The sequence below is a fragment of the Pygocentrus nattereri genome, chromosome 1 (genome assembly GCF_015220715.1).
Source record: "Pygocentrus nattereri isolate fPygNat1 chromosome 1, fPygNat1.pri, whole genome shotgun sequence".
Taxonomy (NCBI): domain Eukaryota; kingdom Metazoa; phylum Chordata; class Actinopteri; order Characiformes; family Serrasalmidae; genus Pygocentrus; species Pygocentrus nattereri.
This window is the reverse complement of record NC_051211.1, coordinates 7,063,263-7,086,166: the sequence shown is the minus strand read 5'-3', so window position 1 is coordinate 7,086,166 and position 22,904 is coordinate 7,063,263. Positions and strand designations below refer to the sequence as shown.

General features: G+C 41.8%; 1 protein-coding gene across 1 annotated transcript; it reads left to right on the top strand.

The window, feature by feature from the left end:
• Window positions 1–4,705: 4,705 nt before the first annotated feature.
• On the top strand, window positions 4,706–20,059 carry mturn (maturin, neural progenitor differentiation regulator homolog (Xenopus)). The gene is made up of 3 exons (XM_017700572.2): window positions 4,706–5,189; window positions 13,213–13,335; window positions 16,386–20,059. Exons 1-3 carry the CDS (start codon window positions 5,019–5,021, stop codon window positions 16,491–16,493), a joined length of 402 nt encoding a protein of 133 aa, XP_017556061.1. The 5' UTR covers window positions 4,706–5,018; the 3' UTR covers window positions 16,494–20,059.
• The last annotated feature ends 2,845 nt before the right edge of the window (window positions 20,060–22,904 follow it).

Below are 22,904 nucleotides of genomic sequence, written 5' to 3'. Positions count from 1 at the left end.
GCTGCTGGAGAAGATGGTGAGGAACCTTTACATTCTGGGGAACATTACGAATCCTGTATTTTAGTCAAAATCATCTGAGTGTCTTCCTTCATTCAGGGAGCTTTGATGCCATTGAGGTGTTTGGAGGAAAGATGTAGGAAAGGTTATCATAAAACGTCTAAAAGTAAATGAGTGTAGCTGTTGCTGTTGTGCAGAATGAAGATCTGGCTGTTGTTGTTCTTGAAACTCTGAGAGTTGTTGATAGACTCTTCAAGAATGAACAATCATCCATCACGTGGGACCGAGAAACACTGGCACTCTTCAAGAACATCATCTCTTCTAGAGGAGTGAAGAATCTGCAGAAATGTGTAAGTTGCATGCGTCTGACTGACCGGCGGCGGGTCCGCAACGACATCCGCGGCAACCGGCAGTGGGTCCACAACGACGTCCGCGACGACCGGCAGCCGGTCCACACCGATCAGTCTTAACATTAAAAACTCATTGTTTCTAGATTTATTGTCCATTTTATCAGCTCCATTTACCATATAGGTGCACTTTGTAGTTCTACAATTATAGACTATAGTCCATCTGTTTTTCTGCATACTTTGCTGTTTCCCTTTTACCTTGTTCTTAAATTGTCAGGACCCCCATAGACCCTCGCAGAGCAAGTACTATTTGGGTGGTGGATCATTCTCAGCACTGCAGTGACACTGATGTGGTGGTGTGTTAGTGGTGTGTTGTGCTGGTACGAGTGGATGAGACACAGCAGTTCTGTTAAAGAGTTTTTACACAGCTGTGTCCCCCAGAGGACCAGCACAGAACAGGTGTCAAGTGTTCTAGGTAACAAGGTAGGAGTGTCTAATAGAGTGGACAGTGAAAACTCCAGCAGCACTGCTGTGTCTGGTCAGTGTCACTGCAGTGCTGAGAATGATACTTGCTCTGGTGGTCCTGTGGGGTTCTGACCACTGAAGAACAAAAGGGGGCTAACATAGACTTTCAAATATTTTACTTCTCAGTCAGCATGTGGCAACTAAACTAAAAACTGACTCATTGATAAAAAATAAAAAAATAAAAAAAAACAACTTTTGAATGAGACACAATACGGACGTCATAGTGGGCCAGCCTGCCCCCATACGCATAATATAATAATACACATAATATCTGTGCGGTTTCTTTCTCTGGACAAACTTCACATGAAAAGTCTAAAAGTAGATGAGTGTAACTTTCGCTGTTGTGCAGAATGAAGATCTGGCCTCCGCACCCGCCGCCAGTCTCTATGGACGACGCCACAGGCTCGTCTGCCCCCATGAATATTGCAACCCCTTTGTTCCTGTCCATCCCGCCCTTGCCTGTGTCTGTTCCTTCCTGTGGGCCTCCTGGTCCTCCTGATCCTCCCGTGTCTGCTTTTCCCCATTGACCTCCCGTTCCTCCCATGTCTGCTGTTCCCCTCTGGCCTCCTGTTCCTCCCATGTCTGCTGTTCCCCTCTGGCCTCCTGTTCCTCCCATGTCTGCTGTTCCCTGTTGACCTCCCATTCCTCCGGTGTCTTCTGTTCCCCATTGGCCTCCTGTTCCTCCCGTGTCTTCTGTTCCCCGTTGGCCTCCTGTTCATCCTGTGTCTGCTGTTCCCCGTTGGCCTCCTGCTCCTCCCATGTCTTCTGTTCCCCGTTGGCCTCCTGCTCCTCCCATGTCTTCTGTTCCCCGTTGGCCTCCTGTTCCTCCCGTGTCTGCTTCTGGGTCTCCTGTTTCGTTTTTTTTGTTTTTGCCTTCGTTCCTGGTTTTGTCTTTTTCCCTTCTGTCGCGTCGGTGCCCGTTCCTGTTCCTGTGGTGGTTCCCGTTCCTGTGTCTCCTTTTGTTTCTGTGCCAGTTTCTGTCAGTTTCTGTTCCTGTTTCAATTTTGGTTCCTGTTCCCTTGTCTTTTGCGTGGTATGTCTTGCGTGCTTGTTTCCCTCATCCTGTTGTTCCTCTGTTCGTCTCTCGTTCGGCGTCTTTTTGTGGTGTGCCTCCTCCTCCTCCCCCCAGTGTTTCATCCTCATTCTGTCCATGTTTCGTCTGGTTTTGTCTCCTGTTTCTGTGCCTGTGGCTTCTGCTAGTGTTCCCGTTTCTGCCTCTGTGCCCGTGGTTCCTGTTCTGTGTCTGTGCCTGTCCTTGTCTAGTTTGGTTATGTTCTTTGTTTTTGGTTCCTTGTGTCTGTCTGGTTTTGTTCTGTTTTTGTTTGGCGTGCCTCTGTGTGTGCGCCTTTGGGGTGGGGGTACTGTCATGATTGGCCCCTCCCAGTCCTGTCCATGTGTTCATGTTTTGGTTTAGCCCATGTGCATTTGTTTTGGTTTAGCCCCTTCGTATCATGTCTCCGCCCCTGATTGTCTCCATCTGTTTTCCACCTGTCCCTTGTTTTCCATGTGTATTTAGGCCCTGTGTTTGGCCCTTGTGCTGATCTTTGTTGGTGTTATCTGCTGTGTTGGATGTTCTGTTTGTTCTGTTCTGCTGGATTCTGGTTTGTCTGCCATGTCTGCCACAAACACTATCACTCTGCTGATACGCTGTTGCTAAGCAACGACTCTGACAGCTGTAGGAGATGCTCAAGCCATTTGAACGTTTTTACTTCTTACTTTGCCACCAACAGAAAATGGACACTTTTAAGATCACATCTGACCGACAGCCGATTTGGTCAGACTCTAAAGATGAGACAACACTAAATTCCCAAACTGCCAGTTGGTCTGTGTGGAGCTGGAGAACGAACTGCCGGCTGTTTATTGCTGTTAAGCAGCAGAAACACTTGAGCTTGTGTGTTATAGCTATAACATACTCCCTCTCGTGTGTGTGTGTGTGTGTGTGTGTGTGTGTGTGTGTGTGTGTGCGTGTGTGTGTGTGTGTGTATAAATGTGTGTACATGTGTGTGAGAAAAAACATAACATGATTTACCTTTTTATTCACAATCATTATATGCTACCAACACTACATATAAAAATTCAGAGGACATATAGATTCACAGATTCTCTGGCCACTTGGGGTAATAAATAAAATTACTATATTTATGTTGCAGAACTCTAGTTGTTCCTATCACAAATATCGTTATATTTCTTTACAATAAACCATTTTTAAATAAACCACTCTAAATGACTTTGTTTACATCCCATTGCCTGAATTAGGCAGTGATGTTTCCCCTTTAAGCTTTCACCTGCTGCAAGTTTATCCTAATGTACGATGTGCCTGTGTTATAATACAGTTTTTAGCCTTGTAATATCCTGCTTAGTATCTTTAACGTTGATATTTCACCGCAATGTCCTTTTTGTAGCCATTCATTTACATATAATATTGATTTATTTATATATAACATGTATTTATTTATTGACAGACAGAAAATCAGTGTCTTCTGCTAATTCAAGTGCACACTTCAAAAGATGGTTCTTCAAGGGTTCTTTAGTAAAGGCAGCGGTTCTATTTAGAGCCAGGGATTCAAGGTAGAATCATTTCATGCTTAAATGGTTCTTGTCATGAAAAATGGTTCTCCAAATTGATGGAGAATGTGTTGTTTAGGGTCCCATATAGCGCTAAAAACGCATTCTGCTATTATTAGGGGGTCAAGCTTGTGACAACAGCAGAATCCTTTAGGTGCTTGATAGAACCATTTTCAAAAAGGTTCTTTTTGGAACCACATGCAACACATTTTCCATCAGTCTGAAGAACCATTTCACAATGCAAAGAACCATTTGAGCATAAAGCGGTTCTATATAGAACCAATGCCTTTACTAAAGACCCCTTAAAGAAGGCCCATCCTTTTTTGAAGTGTGTTGAACAAATGAGGTCAGAACCTATTAAGCATATTTGTGCAAATGTCATATACACAAATCTAGAGTTTGCTTCTCAGGCGCTGTGGATAGGGCTGCCCACCGCTGCGGGCAAGTGTGCCCCCTAGTGTGTGCGTCTATTCACTGGCGTGTGTGTGGTGTTTCACTTCACGGATGGGTTAAATGCAGAGGTGGAATTTCCTAAAGTATCACTTCACTTATTAGCACTTCATAGACTAACACAGATCATGTCCATGTAAATGTGTATCGTCCTGTCTCGCCCTGTCCCCGTCTGTCTCTCTTTCAGCCTTTGTTGTCTTGTTCCATGTGCTTTAATTGTTTTGGTCTCCTTAGTCCTGCCTTCTTGTGATCTGTCCCACCTGTCTGTTGTCTGTAGCCCAGCCCTGCCTCTCATTAGTCGCAGGGCTTTGGTGGTGCCCCTGCTTGTGTGCTTCGTGTTTGCTCTGTGTTTTGTTCTCTTAGGCCCTGTTTTGTTTGTCTCTGGCTAGTTTTCTGCACGTCCCCCTGTCTTTGTTTTTCCATCATTGTGGAGAACTTTATGTCATGGCCTACTAATAAAACTAAGGACTTGCATTTGTATCAGTATGACTTATGTACTTGTCGGTTCTTTGTGTTATTTATTTAACCATAATACATTTTATTTGCCTACTTTTTAACTTTATTTTACTTTGTTCTTTATGTGTGGATGTATGCATTGTCCTTTTTTAACGGATTCGATATAAATCTGCATGTTTAATTCGCATATCCCTGTAGATGACCGTTTAAATTACATTTAAAATCCTGGGATTTTAGATCCTGGGATTTATTAGTGGCCCCGCCCCTTTTAATATCCAGCTCTGACCAGGTTTAATTTTGCAGTTTAATATCAGTGATGTGAGGCCGTTATGAAACGGGCGCGTGCTTGGTGCACGGTGCCTTTGTGATGACGGCACCGTGTTTTCGGGCCCGCCGTCATCGCGAGACAGCAGCGACACGCGCACGCTCTCTCGGTGTATTCCTGTGCGCGAGAGCAGGAGGGAGCAGAGGCCAGTGTGCGGCAGCGCGAGCGCCCATCCAGCCCTGATGATCACCATGCGGACGGAGCTGTAGGGAGCGCGCGGTCGGTGCTTCTCCGGGGCGTGTGTGTGTGAGTGTGTGTGCGCGCGCGGTTTTTCGCCGTCGAGCATCGGCAGTGAGGCGGGCACGAGGCGCTCAGGTGCTGCTGCAGCGCGCGGCCGAACACACGAGCGAAGGATGGAGTTCAAGCAGCTGGTGGACACGGCGGAGAAATGGTGCTCGGGCAACCCGTTCGACCTGATCTTCGCCGAGGAGGTGGACGAGAGGCGCCTGGACTTTTACGCCGAGCCCGGCATCTCATTCTACGTGCTGTGCCCCGACGGCATGACGGGAGGAGGCGACAATTTTGTAAGTACGAGGATGGGAATGGCGCGCGTGCCGTGTGGAAGGGGGGTGGGGAGTGTGTGTGTGTGTGTGTGTGTGTGAGACGAAGCTGAAGTCAGCTTCTTATTCGCCAGCTTCTTGTTCCAGTTCTCCCGTTCCACCTTAAATGGCGTAGCGGTTACATTCCGACGTCCTTTTCGACAGCTTGTTCTAATTTTCCCGTTCCACCTTAAATGGTGCAGCAGTTACATTCTGGCTTCCTGTTCTCCAGCTTGTTCGTATTCTCCTATTCCACCTTAAATGGTTCCGCAGTTACATTCTGGCGTCCCATTTTACAGCTTCTTGTTCGGATTCTCTAGCTGGTTCCACCTTAAATTATGTAGTCGCTTTCTGCTCCCCAGACTGTTGTGCACATTTTCCCGTTCCACCTTAAATGGTTCCACAGCTTCTTGCTCGAAAAGTTGCATGTAACTGCGGAGCCATTTAAGGTGGGACGGGAAAAAGAAGCTGGATAATATGCCGTCAGAATGTACCTGCTGCGCCATTTAAGGTGGAACGGGGCAATTCGAATAACAAGCTGGCGAGTAGGACGACTTCAGCGTCGTGAGGGAGAGAGAGGGGGAGGCTGAAACCCAGACGGCTCCCATTTTAGTGCGGCATTTGGATGTAGGAGCCATTCTTTCGTGCAGTGCACTAGATAGCGAGTGCACATCCATTTGAGATCCAGCCAGGCCATGTGCGCGTGCTCGATAACCAGCGATTACGCCATCCTCCCTTCAGCCGCTCTCAGACCCAGTAAGGACTCCAGGGAGGCCGATGACGTCACCCTCGTGGCTTGCAGCCTGCATTCTTTCATTGTACTTCGAAAACTGGATAAAAAAAAAAAAGTAGTGGTGCACTATTACTACGCTTTATGGCCGAGGGCTTTTAGATGCCTTAGTTTCTTCTGTGGTCAGGGATATTAATAGGGAATTTTTCTCAGCTTTGCGGCAGTAACAGCCTCTATTCTCCTGCGAAGGCTGCTGGAACATTGCTGTGAGGATTTGACTGAGCATTAGTGAGGTCCACTACCGATGTTGGATGATCAGTTCTGGTTCGATCCAGCTCATCCATAAAGCAGTGAATGGAGCTCCATCAGCTCCACTGACGCTTGCTGACGCTTGGCATGGTGACCTTAGGCTTGTGACTTGTTCTGGATCACAAATGCCACTGCTGCTCGCCCCAAAGGTCTTGGGTCCCACAGGGATGCACCCATGTGGGAAGTGGGGATACTCTTTGTGTCTTATATCTGCAATAATAATACATAAATATGTATAGAATATATCATCCCTGTCCAGAATAAACCCTGTATCTCTACTTTTGGGTTTTTATTTTTCAGCACAGCAGCCATCCTTCACATCAAAGGATGTCCTGCTGAGTGGACCAATAGAAATGGTCTGCGGTCCCTTGGAAAATGAAAGTTATTACGTTCACTTACATTAAAAGTAAAGAGCGTTTTTGCTTTTTCCTGTAAAGTTACCATTTTATATTAGCATTACAGAAAAATGCAACACTTATTTGTACAGGACAAGGCTGGATTACTGACCAGGTCAGGAGTCACAGGAGGCCTCAGACTGAGCAAAAGCTGGGGACCATCTACTGCAGATGCAAAAATTGGACCTTCAAATAGCCTTTGAATATGTATTGATTAAATAAATGAAATAAAGGCCTCTCAGCCCATACCTTACCTCATATAAAACAATCCAAAGCTTCATAATAACTGAGAGTGTGCTGATACTTGACCGTGCAGGACGTAATAGCACATTATTACTGCAGGTTAACTGAGCAACATATTTCTTTGTTTAAATTACACTGTTCAAAGTGCACACTTACAAACAAAACTACTTTTCTATTTTTGCTCTTAATGTTTTGCATAATTGTCAGTGTGTGACGCCCAGAGGTCTCATTAGACCGTGATCCATCCGTAATAGAGGTTTACAGTGAATAAAATGAATAAAATCCAAGCCTATATTTTAGTATCACCTAAACTCACTGCAGTTCCCAAATACATACAGGATATATGGTTCTGGATAAGAAATCACATATCAGCTCAAAATATTGGTCAAAACTAAATATCTGTCCGATGATTATATTTTTCATAAGCAAATATCTGCCCATATGATTCTGAAATCGTTGTATTTTCATGTTGGATAGAGCTGCAATACTCCAGAGAAGTTCTACTCCTCCAGTGCTGGGGGCTTTATACCTCTCTGTGTCACAGTTGGTATTGGGCGTGGTGATACTTACTGTATAGGTGCACTTTTTAGTTCTACAGTTACTGCAGTCCATCTGTTTCTCTGATACTTTGTTACCCCCTTTTACCCTGTTCTTCAGTGGTCAGGACCCCAATGGACCCTCACAGAGCAGATACTATTTTGGGTGATGGATCATTCTCAGCACTGCAGCAACACTGACCTGGTGGTAGTGTGTTAGTGTGTGTTGTGCTGGTCTGAGTGGATCAGACACAGCAGTACTGCTGGAGTTTTTAAACCTCAGGGTCACTGCTGGACTGAGAACAGTCCACCAACCAAAAGTATCCAGCCAACAGTGTCCTGTGGGCAGCGTCCTCTGACCACTGATGAAGGACTGGAGGATGACCAACACAAACTATGCAGCAGCAGATGAGCTGTCGTCTCTGACTTTACATCTACAAGGTGGACTGACAAAGTAGGAGGGTCTAATAGAGTGGACAGTGAGTGGACACAGTGTTTAAAAACTCCAGCAGCACTGCTGATGGACTGATCCACTCGTACCAGCACAACACACACCACCACGCCAGTGTTACTGTAGTGCTGAGAATGATCCACCACCCAAATAGTATCTGCTCTGTGAGGGTCCATGGGGGTCCTGGCCACTGAAGAACAGGGTAAAAGGGTACTATCAAAGTATCAGAGAAACAGATGTACTACAGTCTGTAACTGTAGAACTACAAAGTGCAGCTATACAGTAAGTGGAGCTGATAAAATGGACAATGAGTGTAGAAACAAGGAGGTGGTCATAATGTTAGGCCTGATCGGTGTATACGTTTAATTCAGCAAGCACATTATATTAGATTTCCTTGGTCAGAGGGGTGGGGGGAGAAGTGGCTCCATGCTCAGACTGCTCGGCGGCACTGCACAACCACAGTGTATTGTGTGAGGAGAAGGGTTGAAAGCCTGCACAGTTCAGTGGCTGTGTTCTCTCACAGGCACTGTCGTAGTGTAATGAATAGTTGATTATGACAGGGAAGTGTCCCAGTGCAGACTTGCACTGTCCTCTTTGTGACGTAACCCCAACATGGGACCTGCTCTGGGTATCAGGTGTTGAGCAGCCTGGCCTAGGAAAGCATGTTTTTCTGTCTTCTTCGCGTGGCCTCTTCAGCTCTGTTCAAAATAGTGTGCTAGACATTATGTCATGGAGAATACAGCTAACACTCTCCTCTCATCCTGGCTCTCTCACTGTCTGTCTTTCTGTCTGTCTCTCATTCACACGCGCATTATCCCAGCGCCCTTACACGCATATGCTGAAACATCCCACACCCAACCTAGATTACACTGCTGCACAGGAGTCCCAAGGGCAGAGATCAGTGCTCAGAAATAACTCCATCCCCCTATCTGCAGGCACTGGGAAGACAGGGCTCCAGTTACTAAACCTGATTAATGCTCAAATCAGCAGAAAGAAGACAGAGAAACCCAAACCAGAAGTGTGAGTCACAGCAGGCTCTGCAATACTTCAGTGATTACATAAATTAATGTTGCTACACTCTATGTATATAATGAAATCATTCCTTGTGATTGCAGTACAGTATGAAGCATAGGGGGCGCTATAGCTTCCGTATTTTGTTGCACCATAAAAGAAGAAAATGCTTGTTGCATATGGGTCTTGTAAGCTGCATTCCAAAGCATTGGTGCGCCTGAGATAGTGTTGGTCGATAGTACGTGTTCTAAATAAAATACGATATATGGACAATATATGAAATATGGGTGAATGCTTTAATGAATCGATCATTTTATACTTTATTAGGCAATGATGACAAACAAATTACAGTATAAAACTCCAACGGCATTGTTTTCCACCATTTTCGTGGTGCTGTTTTTTTCATGGATGATAGATTAATCAGTTATTGAAATAGTCATTAGTTGCAGCTGTACTTTAAATAACCATTAAATAATGGTCTTACCTCACATTAAGGCATTCTCTAATGGAAAAGCGGGAACTTCTTTCTTATGTTTGGCATAGTGGTTCATAGTGTAGTAATCAGTTAATCAATGAACCGGTTAGTGCCCAGTAGATTAATCGATTATAGAAAAACTCATTATTTGCAGCCCTACTGTAAGGAACTACCAAGGAATTATTCTACCTGACATTATAGGGATTTCCAAAACAGAAGTAGTGTTTGGTGTAGTGTAGTGGGCAACACCTCTGCCTTCTATGCTGTAGATTGAAGTTCAGTCCCCTGCTTGGACAAGCACCCTACACTATACCAATAGGGGTCCTTGGGCAAGACTCCAAACAGTACCTTCACCTACCTGTGTAAATTGATCAAATTCTAAGTTGTTCTGGATAAGAGTGTCAGCCAAATGCCGTAAAAGTGGGACCTTATATATTTTATTAGGCATAATGGTTCTGGTTAAAGGTAGGCAAAGGTAGCGTTAGGAGTCTTGCCCAAGGACTCTTATTGGTATAGTGTGGGGTGCTTGTACAGGCAGGGAATTGATCCCAGTCTACAGCATAGAAGGCAGAGGTGTTATCCACTACACTATGTCAACCTATACATTAGGAGGTTCTCCAAAACCATAAAGGGACCTTGTATCTTATATTATGAATAATGGTTTGATTAATCGATTGACAAGTTAATGACTGATAGATTAATTGATTATGGAAATAAGTTATTTGCTGTCATACTGTAAAGAACCAATAAGGAATGAATCTACTTGACATTACAGAGTTCTCCAAAACAAAAGTGAGACCTTGTGTCTTACACTAGAGATAATGGTTTGATTAGTTGTTTAATCAGTCAGCTTCTAATACTAGGCATAATAGCTGAATTAATTGATTATTCCAGTTAATGGCTTATAGATTAATCAGTTATATAAATAGTATTTATACTTTTTATTACAGCTTTGGACATGCTTTATTCAGGGTACAGTGATGGAAACCAGTGGATGGGCAGTAATTCTGCAGTGTACAAACTGTAGCATACTAGAATATCACTTGAATTTGCCTACTAGTGGTAAAGTACTGCTGTGCACTATGCCTAGCTACATCCCAGTGAGTCACACCTGGTCATATGATTTGAGGAAGGAAATAATAAACTTCCATTAGTAATGACCTTGGTCCTTCCTCTAAGTGAAAGACTGATTTCTCTGTGCTCTGTGAATCACGGCTGGTAACCACCAGGCTGAAATTCAGAGACAGCTCCATGCCTGAGTTTCTTTAAAGGACTCATATCACAGAAGAATAAATTTTCCTGGCTTATTTGAAAGAAGGCTCATGAAAACCTAATTCAAACCTAGCATCCACTGCCAACTCCATGCAGTCCATATATATGAAAGCTAAGCTACAAAAACATTCATCACGGCTGTGATGTCATAACCAGCCAATGAGAACAGAGGTCATTTGCATATAAACGTGTCTGAAAGGCACAGTAACAAAAACAGCCTGCTTTATTCTAAGAGATAAATAGAAGTTAGGAAATGCCCATGTAAAAAGAATTACAGCTGGTTTTGATATATAAAGTCTCATGAATGGACCTGTTTAAAGCATATAACTGGAGCTTAGGCCCTGCAGTAGGTGTCCTGAGTTGCCTTTATATAACCATGCAGTGAGTGACTGATGTGTGGATGCTGGCAGGCTGCACGCTGTGCACACTATTAAATTAGTGCCAATGCTGATACATCAAACCTGAGGCTGTAAACAGGAATATTTGTGAGCTGTACCAGGAAGGAGACGGCAGGGAGGCTCACTAAAGGCCCGAAGCCCATCCTTTTGCCTTATTCAGCGCTCTCCCCTTTCTCTAGTGAGACCAGTGGGAGTCACTATGTGCTTTCCCACAAGAACAAGCAGAGAAAGAATGATAGTTGTGATAGCCCAGCTGGCAAAGAACTTGGCTGTAAAAACCATAATGTCATGGAGTTTGAACCCTACAATTGGCAGCTATAAGGCACTTCGGACAACCTTGTCAGCTCAACGAAATAGTCCTACTTTGGCATTGCTCTGATGTGCTTAGGACATCAAAATTTTAACTGGCTGTCATGGATTAGCTTGCCTGTTCATTTCAATGTTATTAAGTGACCCTTATTAATCCCACAACAGGGAAATTTCACCTCCGCATTTAACCCAGTTAGATGAACTGTGTTCATTTGAACCAGCCAGAGACCTTTTTTGAACTATTTTGCTGTTATGGCAAGATTTTTTTTATTATTAAATGACCCAGTGTAACCTGAATGGCATCACCACCACTCTTAAATAGGAATTTGTAAATTCTGCATAATTCAGCTGTTTTATTTGATGTGAAATGGTTCAGGGTAGAGAAACCTATAGACCCAGATTTCGTTACAGTTGTGGTGATAGGAACCAGGGGTCACTATGTCTATAACACAAACATGGCTGTTAATTGACTGTCCAAAACCAATAGTGCACGTACACGTGACCTCTGTGTCTTTACATGCAATGTTAATAACACCAAATTAGTCATAAATCTTTCTTTTCTGCTTACTATTTTGTGTGAACTCATCCTACAGTTAAAAGTTTGAACACCCCTGGTCAAATTACATACTTTGTTGATTTTTGAAGTGAAAATAACACACCCTATACAAATGAAAACTCTTATGTGATAAATAGCTGCTAACTTTAGTGCACGATATTTACTCATTTGCTTTACATTTATTTACATTTACATTTAGGGCATTTGGCTGATGCTCTTATCCAGAGTGACTTACAGTTTTGATCATTTTACACAGGTAGGCGAAGGTGGTGTTAAGAGTCTTGCCCAAGGACTCTTATTGGTTTAGTGTAGGGTGCTTACCCAGGTGGGGATTGAACCCCAGTCTACAGCGTAGAAGGCGGAGGTGTTACCCACCACATTTTCATTTACTGTTATGTAACTTAACATGTTGGCAAAAACAAATGTGCACTGACATTTGCGTAGCCCACATTTTCCCCCCAATATGTTAAATTCGCCAAATAAGTAGAAGTGTGTTCTCTGTAGAAGTTGTGTTAACTCATTTTCACTTAGATAACAAACAAAACATGATTTGCACACACATGTGCCTCTGTGCCACAAATGGATTAAAAAAGAAATAGTTTCAGACCACAACTATCTCCAAACTCTCATAAAACCATGTCTTACGTGTAGGCAGCCCATCACATGTAATATCATTAACTGCTTCACTAACATTGTGACCAATTCTGATTCTGCAAGTTTCTCTAGAACAGCACATTTAACATGAAACCAGTATGAATATTTTTATAATACTGTATATTCATATATTTGCTTATCTTAACCATTGAATTATGCAGAAATATTGAAAAAAAATCAGTGGAATGTCCCTTTAATCTGAGAAAGGTCAGGTGATCTCAGCTGATCTCAGTCATTTCCAGTAAATGTATTAAGTCAGTTTACAGTTTAGTGCAGCTCTAAAAGCACACCATTGTGGGAGTTTTAATAACAAGAACTGTGTAATGTTGTGTGTTCAGGTGATTTATCTCTTGACCACAGTTATCTCTGAATTATGTGTACACTGACTCACGTCACTGTCCTCCCACGTTTGATATTGCACACACAGTGATTTCATAAATCTTAAATGATCTAAATTGAATTCTGTTTGGTGGACATTCCTTTTTGGGAACGACATGCACACGTAGTTTAATATAATCCCCTTTGATTTGATTTCATTACATGTGCTGCACTGACTTGCTATCAGCTGCACTGTATTACCAACTCATTAACACTTCACTATAGGTGGGGGGAAATGCATACAAGTGTGTATTTGCTGTGACTTGTGATGGGCTGTGTGTGTGTTTACAGCACGTGTGGAGTGAGAGCGAGGATTGTCTGCCATTCCTGCAGCTGGCCCAGGACTACATCTCCTCCTGTGGTAACAAAACCTTGCTGGAGGTCCTCGAAAAAGTCTTCAGATCCTTCAGACCTGTGAGAGCTCTGTGCCTCAAGCACACACATGTTTGTCTTGCTATACATATGAGGACATCCATAGACTTCTATTGATTTTTGTGTTACTGTGGCTAAATAACATTGCCCCTAAACCTAAACCTAACCTTAACCTCAGTATCCAAAAGGCAATTTTTCTGCTCTTTTAGTTTTCAAATAAAAAAGTAATTGTGATGAGGCTAACAAATTTCAGATAGTCCTGTCATAGTGAAGATATGGGGTCCTCAAAAGTATAGCACTACAAGAACACACACACACAGGCTGAGACTAAGTTAAGTTAAATTAAGTTAAGTGATGCTGTTTTAATCCCACAAATGGGGAAATTCCACCTCCGCATTTAACCCATCCGTGAAGTGAAACACCACACACACTAGTGAATACACACACACTAGGGGCAGTGAGCACACTTGCCTGGAGCAGTGGGCAGCCCTATCCATGGCACCCAGGGAGCAATTGGGGACTAGGAATGTAAATGTAAAAATCTTTTGGCTGATAACCAAGTCATTAGTTGACAATTAATCATTGACAACAACAACAACAGCAGTCTGGGATCTGACCTATTAAAATATCGGTTATAAAACAGAAACTTCCAGATATGAAATCTAATTCACAATTGAATTGAAGCTGTTGTAAAAGTGCACACACAAAAATAAAATCTGTATTAATGCATGAAGATATTAACTCCTTAACATTCCAGGCTTATTGTATACTAAGGCTTATTATTCAGTAACTACAGGGACGTCAGTGCAAACTAATGGAGCTTTCCCTACATTATAGAAGTGTGTAATAAAGCTTGGCTTGGTAAGGAGCTAACAACTGTTCCTGGTATGGACTCTGGAACATAATACTGATAGATCAGGCTGTATTTGAAGCAAATGGCTTGAAACATATTAAACATACTCTCCATAAGAACCTAGTTTTGTTTAAACCAGGGGACTGACAACTGATCACATACTAAAAAGGTGACTGGAATATACAGTTAAGGGCTACTGAAAGTTCTATTAAGGTTAAAAAAGTATATTTATCACTCATTATTGGCCCAAAATAAATTGAACATAAATGCCATGACCGGTTCTAGCTTTGGCCCAGTATACCTCAGTAGCTCCTGAACTGCATGAACTGCATGCCTGGATCTTCACACACTTGCTTCACACCATATTGGGTTGTTTGAAGTCCCATCTTGTGGACAACTGTATTTTCCTCACTTTTTAGACATAAGAGCTTAAAGAAGTCTGTAAATACTGTTAAAAGTTTTAGTTTACAACATTTACTACTGATCAGACTGTCAGGGGACACAGCTTGGGTTGTTTTTTGTTATTATGTTATTAAACCAGCACATTTGCATGTATCTATCTATACTGCCTGCAGTAGTTTAGTTCCACTCATTCATGAAGTTATAATTAATGCTTTAGCCCATTCTGCTTTTCGAATTAGATGGAATACAGGGCAGCCAATCACAACAAAGATCATTTACATATTGTCAATATCACACAAAAACTTGTATCTCCATTTTCAGTTTTTTGGGGTTTTCTTTTACTCTTTTGGATCATTTAAAAGCTCCTTTATACTGTGTTAAATTTTCATGATGAACGGACCAACAGAAATGGTCAGAAAAATTTACATTAACTTCCGCTACAAGTTAAGAATGTTATCATTTTGTTCCAACAGAAATGAAAAATTTAGTCATAAAAGCAGAGTAACAAAAACAGACTTTTAATTAGAAGAGGTTAAAAAAAAGAAATATGGTTGCATACAAATAAATTATGACTATTTTTGTTACATAATAGCAAAAAATAGCAAAACAACATTATACTGGCAGTCGTGGGCTGGAGGATAGGGAACTGGCCCTGTGACCGGAAGGTTGCCGGTTCGATCCCCAGCACCGACAGTCCATGACTAAGGTGTCCTCGAGCAAGACACCTAACCCCCAACTGCTCCCGGGGCGCCGTGGGTAGGGCTGCTCACTGCCCCCTTGTGTGTGTGTGTATTCACTAGTGTGTATGTGGTGTTTCACTTCACGGATGGGTTAAATGTGGAGGTGGAATTTCCCCGTTTGTAGGATTAAAAAAGTATCACTTAAGTGGCTCTTACTTTTTTGGCTTCTAGCGCTATATGACACATTGTTTTGTATCCTATAGGCGGGCACTGAAGTCCTATAGCTAAAAACAACAGCAGTAGCCATTTTGAGAAGTGTGTTGTGATGTAGCCAGAGAACTTGTAGCGAGGAGTATTCCCACGCTCTGCGATGTCTTTGGGTTTCTCAAGCACTAGAGGGCGCTCCTGAGTGAGTCCAAAATGAATGGGTTGATATGGAGCATTTGAGCAAAATCGTAGTTTATATATGCTTAAATTTTGAATGTAAAAGAACGCAGTCATTTCCTGAACACAGAGCAGCATAAAACATTTTAACACCACTGTTATAATTTTAAGAGCTTTTAAACTTGAGCTAAGAGATTAAAACGGTGCCTCATGACGTCAGAGAGTGCGAACAGCCAATGAGCTGCTCCGCTCGCCCATCAATCATCACGCTCTAGCAGTATAGCCGGCTCCTGCTGCCCAAAACCCGTTTGCTGTAGAAAGAAAGGAAACATATAAGCGAGTTTACTTTGTTTTTTTAGTGAAATGCATCCTTCTACTTTCTAAAATTAAAGAAAGTTTCTAATCACTCGCCCAGCACATATTTTAACTTTTCATTTTTAGCCGTTGAGCTCCATTCAGTCCCATTCATTGAGGACTCACTCGCCGGCGCCCTCTGCTGTTTAGCAGTCCTGTTTTTGATATAACGGGAGGGATAGGGATCCTCATAAACTGGCTCTGATGTAACCATGTGGTTAGCTATAAACTTCAATTTCTTGTTAGCTTCATTAGCCTTGTAGCTCCAGCACTAACTATAGACGCAAACTTCAGACATCACACGTCTTGGCTAAGTGAGTATGTTTGGAATAATGAAGGAAAAACTGGTTAATATAGATTTTTTTAAGCAAATGTATGGATAATACGTCTCCTAGCATGACTATGATGTTGTTTTCTAGCTCCTGGGTCTTCCAGACATTGATGATGACACATATGAGCAGTACCATGCAGATGTGGAGGAGGAAGCAGAGACAGACCACCAGCAGATGGGCGTTAGCCAGCAATAATGCCCAGCGAGGCGGCTCGGCTGTGCGCCCACAATAATGTCCAGTAAAGGGGGCCTTTCCGTGGGCCGCAGTCCAATGTTTCTTCCCTCTCTTTTTCCTTCTTCCATGCCATCCTAACATCTCTGCTCTTTTATGAAACGCACTATCCTTCTCTCTATCTCTCCCACACAAACAAGCGCCTGTTAAACTGCACCATTATGCCCTTTAATATGTAGATGGCTATGTCTCCCAAAAAGAGCACTGTCGGCACACTTCACATCTGTCTTGTTTTCAACAGCAAGACATATGATCCATATTATATGGATATGCTTTTCAACTGCAAGACATATAATCCATATTATGCACACATTGTGCATTAACTCATGCATCAAGTGAGAATATCAGTCCAATACAACCCACAATGTCCCAAAATTGTTTAGTTTTTGACTGTGTGGGCTCATTAAACAGCATTAACCTGGCCAAATGGCCAAAGATCTACTTTTAGTTGAGCCCCCTAAGAATAATGAATAGAAATTGTCGTTATGAATGTATAGACTTAGGAAGTCCTGATTGATTGCTGGTAAATAGGTGTTGTAATGCCTGAAGCCAGTCAATGGTTACAAAGGTCAGAAGATATTTGTTGAAACTGTTGGACTACTGATCTAAGGTTGAGCCTTTGTACTCCTAGTAAATCTTGTCATATGGGCTGAATGGGTAAAGCTGATTCTAGATCAGTCATCTTAGCTTGAGACACTAAACACATAATAGCCCCAAAGCAGAGATAATGTGATTAGATTTTTTAGAGTGGATAGAGGTGCTTGCTGTAACTGTGGATACTCCTGTTATGGTCTTGACTAGTCTTTGTATTAAAATACACTGAATTGCCAGTATATTAGGCCCTATGGTCCCTTTCTGATGATGAATGGGGTAGAGGGGGGCTGATAAATGCAACAGGTGGGATACAGTTGGCTACAGTGTGCAACTATAAACATACAAAGTCCACCTATGTGATAGATGTTTCTGATAAAATGGCCAGTGAGTAGCCATGCATGATATGCAACACAAGTGTTAGTTTTTGGCAAGAAAAAAATCCCCAACTCAGATTTAAACAATACTATCAAAAATGATGAGTACAGTGATTTTTATTAAACGTTTACACACTCAGCTGTACTAAATCCAGTTAAACTGGACAATTTACACTCTCTTTGTAACAAAACAATACGGACGATATTTACGATATGCTCAGAAAAGCATATTGTGATAAATATCGTAATAATGCCCACCCCCTAGGTTATAAGGTATAATAAGAATACACCTAATAAACTGGCAACTCTGTAAACTTTTTGGGCGTTTTTGCGCTTCTGCTGGAGTTTTTAAAGCCGTAGTGACTTCTTTTCTTCTTCCATGCCGCTCTGCTCACAGTTTAGCCAGGCAAAAAGCTTGAATTTGTACTTTAATGGCCCAGTCACATTTGCAACCAGAATTTTATGATTAAAATGACTTTTCAGTATGATTCACATACACAGTGAGACTTCTTGAGCGAATAAATGTCCTGTGTGAAATTTTGAGTCAAGGTTAGTTTTGCGGAACTTTGAATTTGAGTCATTGGGCTGAAGTTTTGAGGTCTGAAGGTGATGTCCTTCACAGTGAATAACTAAAATGCTCATTTAACTAGAGTCTAAGGCTGGGTGTACACTACATGATTTTTTTTGCCTGATTTTATCCCTGATTTGTCCCATGTGACAAATTTTACAATCTGAAGTGATTTTCCAGGTTGGGAATGTTCTGGTAGTGTGAGCGGAGAAATGAGTTGGTCTTTAGCCCTCTGATCGAACTCTGAAGTGATCGAAAGCCCTCTGTTGTTTGATGAGTCCTGTAGTGTGATAAGGTCAGAGATTTACTCAACAAGTGATTCAAACTAAAGCCAATCAGAGAGCTAGAAGAGTGGAGAAAAAAGAGAATACACATAGCCTGATCAGTGGAGTACTGAGATAGAGGAGCTGTGTGTAAAACACAGGCAAATAAGAGCCGTTATCATGTTTATAATGTCAAAGCTGCGCGTAAAAGTACAAACAGGTCTGGTGCAGTAGATTAAGCTTTATCTGCGCCATGTGATTTCTGAGGACGTCTGGGGGTTTGAGTTCTTATTCGAAGCCCAGACTCATTAATTGTGTTATACTCTCTCGTTGTCTTGTTGTCTAGTGTGAGCGCCCTCATGACAAAAGGAGAAGGAATTTTGACGTTTGATGTTAAGCTTGTGACGCTCTCCATTTCAGAAATCTGATAAGGTTTTAAAAGTCGTGCAGTGTACTCACAGCCTAAGCGTGACTGTTGAATCGTTTCCTCCCCGCTGGCTATAAATAAACACATGAAAGACAGACGGCATGATACGGCATCCTTTTTGTGGTTTTTTTTCTGTTTGTGGTAGGCAAGTTAGCCAGCTTGCTAACTTCAGTGTTAGCTGCTTGGCTAACCAGAGCTCCACACAAGTCACTCCACTGTTGACAACCCTGCTCATTATCTATATAGTATTTGCTACAGAGCAGTATGTGACACTATACTGTCGCAAGTATATCTGTATCTGATAGAATTATGTTCACATTTGTGTTTTGGTGCAGTTAGCTTGACCGCACCAAAACTTTACCAGAGTGGAGGATTTTTTCATTGCCAATCTTCGGACACGGCCGTTTAGCAAGGTGACGCAAACTGCAAATGTCTAGTACGACTGTGGCTTAAGAATGATACTCGTTTTTTTTCTGCTGTTCATTTAAATGCATGCAGCACAATAAGCATGCTAGTAGTTCAGTACACTCCAGTGATCTGAGGCTGTATTTTCAAGCCAGGGGCTATTGTTTAGGGATCACTTCTTATGCGACAGCAAACACAATCAGCGCTGACTGAGGAGAATCTGATCTTAGATCAGCGCTCCGTTTGCACTTCTTGACCACAGGCACTGGGCCTGGTCTGACTAGGCCATTTCAGTGTAATCACCGGCCTCACCCCACTCGACCCAGAACACATACAGAACGTTCCCAGAAAGTTGTCTCAGCACTGGTTGGTGCAAAATTAAGAGGAACATCACATTTTGTTGGTGGACACCTTGCTTATGTGGCTGTGGGAAGGGAAGTCGATATGATCCTGCTGACCTCAGTGTGTTCAGTGCCCGCCTAATGCTGCCTCCATTTACCCCACCATAAGCCACAACCCACCCTCCACAGGTACACTCACTGCTTCCATATCGTCTTCCTCGCCATGCTCAGTGTGCTGCCAGCATAGAGATAAATTGGTCCACTTGTACTGAAATCTGTTGTGAGGTCAGTCAGAGCTGCTCTTCTTCAATCATATTTATTTGATTGTCCAGCTTTATGTACTTTGTTCTGGATTGCTGTAAGCTTTTGCAGTTTATTGTTTTTTTTATTATTCCAACACCTCCTGTTAACACTATGCCACTTTTTAATGAGTTTTGCCTAAAGATGTAAGATTTTATAGTTTAACTATTTTTCCCCCTCTCATGCTTTGTGTTTTGTTTTGTCCTCCAGTTTGTGTACGGTCCTAAATTATTAAACCATGTGGAGGTGATGATCTTCCAGCTTGTCGTGTTTTCTTTGTAAGTCACATGATAGAAAAAAAGTAAAACATTATTGACAGTACGTGCAATACTTCCACAGTTTATTTGATTTAAATAAACAGGCAAGAAGTTTACTATACAGATTCATATCATCACTCTCAGAGCATGTTTTTACATCAATTGAATGTGTCAGCTCTATTTCATAATAAGTAGACCAGCAGAAATAGTCCAGAATTACTTGGAAATACACTATATTGCCAAAAGTATTCACTTACCCGTTCAAATCATGGAATTCAGGTGTTCCAATCACTTCCATGGCCACAGGTGTATAAAGCCGAGCACCTAGGCCTGCAGACTGCTTCTACAGACATTAGTGAAAGAATGGGTCGCTCTCAGGAGCTCAGTGAATTCCAGCGTGGTACCGTGATCGGACGCCACCTGTGCAGCAAGTCCAGTCATGAAATTTCCTCACTACTAAATATTCCACAGTCAACTGTCGGTGGTATTGTAACAAAGTGGAAGCGATTGGGAACGACAGCAACTCAGCCACGAAGTGGTCGGCCATGTGAAATGACAGAGCAGGGTCAGCGGATGCTGAGGGGCATAGTGCAAAGAGGTCACCAACTTTCTGCAGAGTCAATCACTACAGACCTCCAAACTTCATGTGGCCTTCAGATCAGCTCAAGAACAGCATAGAGAGCTTCATGGAATGGGTTTCCATGGACGAGCAGCTGCATCCAAGCGTTACATCACCAAGCACAATGCAAAGCATTGAATGCAGTGGTGTAAAGCGCCACCACTGGACTCTAGAGCAATGGAGACGTGTTCTCTGGAGTGACTAATCACACTTGTCCATCTGGGAATCCAATGGACGAGTCTGGGTTTGGCGGTTGCCAGGAGACGGTACTTGTCTGACTGCATTGTGCTGAGTGTAAAGTTTGGTGGAGGGGGGATTATGGTGTGGGGTTGTTTTTCAGGAGTCGGGCTCGGCCCCTTAGTTCCAGTTAAAGGAACTCTTAATGCTTCAGCAGACCAAGAGATTTTGGACAATTTCATGCTCCCAACTTTGTTGGAACAGGTTGGGGATGGCCCCTTCCTGTTCCAACATGACTGCTCACCAGTGCACAAAGCAATATCCATAAAGACATGGATGAGCGAGTTTGGTGTGGAAGACCTTGACTGTCCTGCACAGAGTCCTGACCTCAACCTGACAGAACACCTTTGGGATGAATTGGAGCAGAGACTGTGAGCCAGGCCTTCTCGTCCAATATCATTGTCTGACCTCACAAATGCGCTTCCGGAAGAACGGTCAAAAATTCCCATAAACACACTCCTGAACCTTGTGGAAAGCCTTCCCAGAAGAGTTATAGCTGCAAAGGATTAAGAATGGGATCTCACTCAAGTTCATATGCGTGTGAAGGCAGACAAGCGAATACGGAAATATAGTGTATATCTGCTTCTATTAACTTCCATTCAAAGTTAAGGTTTTCACCTTCTCCTGTGAGGTTACTGTTTCGGAGGTACAAGATTTGTTCCAACAGTGACGATGTGTGAAATTCTGATGGTATAGATGGTATAAAGTTCAAGAAAAATAGTTAAAGAAAAATTCTAATAGGATGATTTACATTAATTATTAGGAAGCTTTGAAAAAAAAAGTTAGCTGTTCATCCAGAATGATGAACAGAGCTGTAGGTGCTCCTATAAAGACTGAAAAAACTGTAGAACATAAAAATGTTATACAATATAATTATCCCAAATGTCTCATATTACAAACGTGGTGATCACATCTCAAGCAGATAATGTATCAACAAATTACTGTAATTAGATTATTACAGTATATTATTTATCATTTAATAGTTTTTTGGTGTTCTCAAACACTGAACCTATTAAATAAAACATTGAAATGCCTTTTAATGCCTCTCAGCATTTCTACACTGTGTAAGTTAATACTGAATAAAATAACATTTTTCTAAACCTTTGGAACGCTAGCATACATAAACATAACATGTAAACAGAACTTAATAAAAGTATAAACTGTTCTAAAATGTTTTATGTAACTACATACAGTACTGCATGAAAGTTTTAGGCATCTAAGTAAATTTTTTAACAATTGACCTCAGCAGTGAGTTTATGACAATGTACATTAGAATAAAGTCATATTCATAATTCAAATAAACATAAAAACAATAAAAAGTAACAAGAATTTCTTGGGTCCATATTTTTTATTGACACCTTCACAGCCGCCACAGAGACTTGTTAATATCACCAGTGACATCATGAGCTCAATTTACTGAGCACTGATTGGTCAAACCAGAGCTGCTTTTTAACTACATATAATATTGGGCTTCCTCGAGGAGAGGCTTGGAAATGGTTAAACAAACACACCAACATCCAGAAAATCACTATTATATATATATATATATATAGATATAGATATAGATATATATAGAGAGAGAGAGATATATATAGATATAGATATATAGATATATAGATAGATATTAGATAGATATAAAATCATTATTAATTAACATTCTATCAATTTTGTTTATTCAAATATTAACACTTTTCTCAGCAAATAAACACAAACAACACAAATAAATAGATTTTAAAAATGTGTCTTGGGTGCCTAAGACTTTTGCACAGTACTGTAAAAAATAAACAAATTAACCCTTTAGAAAAGTTACACTGCACTTCACACCTATAAAAACCTGTGACATAATAGGAAGCACATGACAATGTGAAAACGTGAGCAAATGTGACATAATGTAAATATACAATCACATAATATGTTACACAGATAAAATTACATGTGGAAAGTGAGGGAATGAATAACGGTGTAAGGAAAAAAAAATAACATGCTTCAC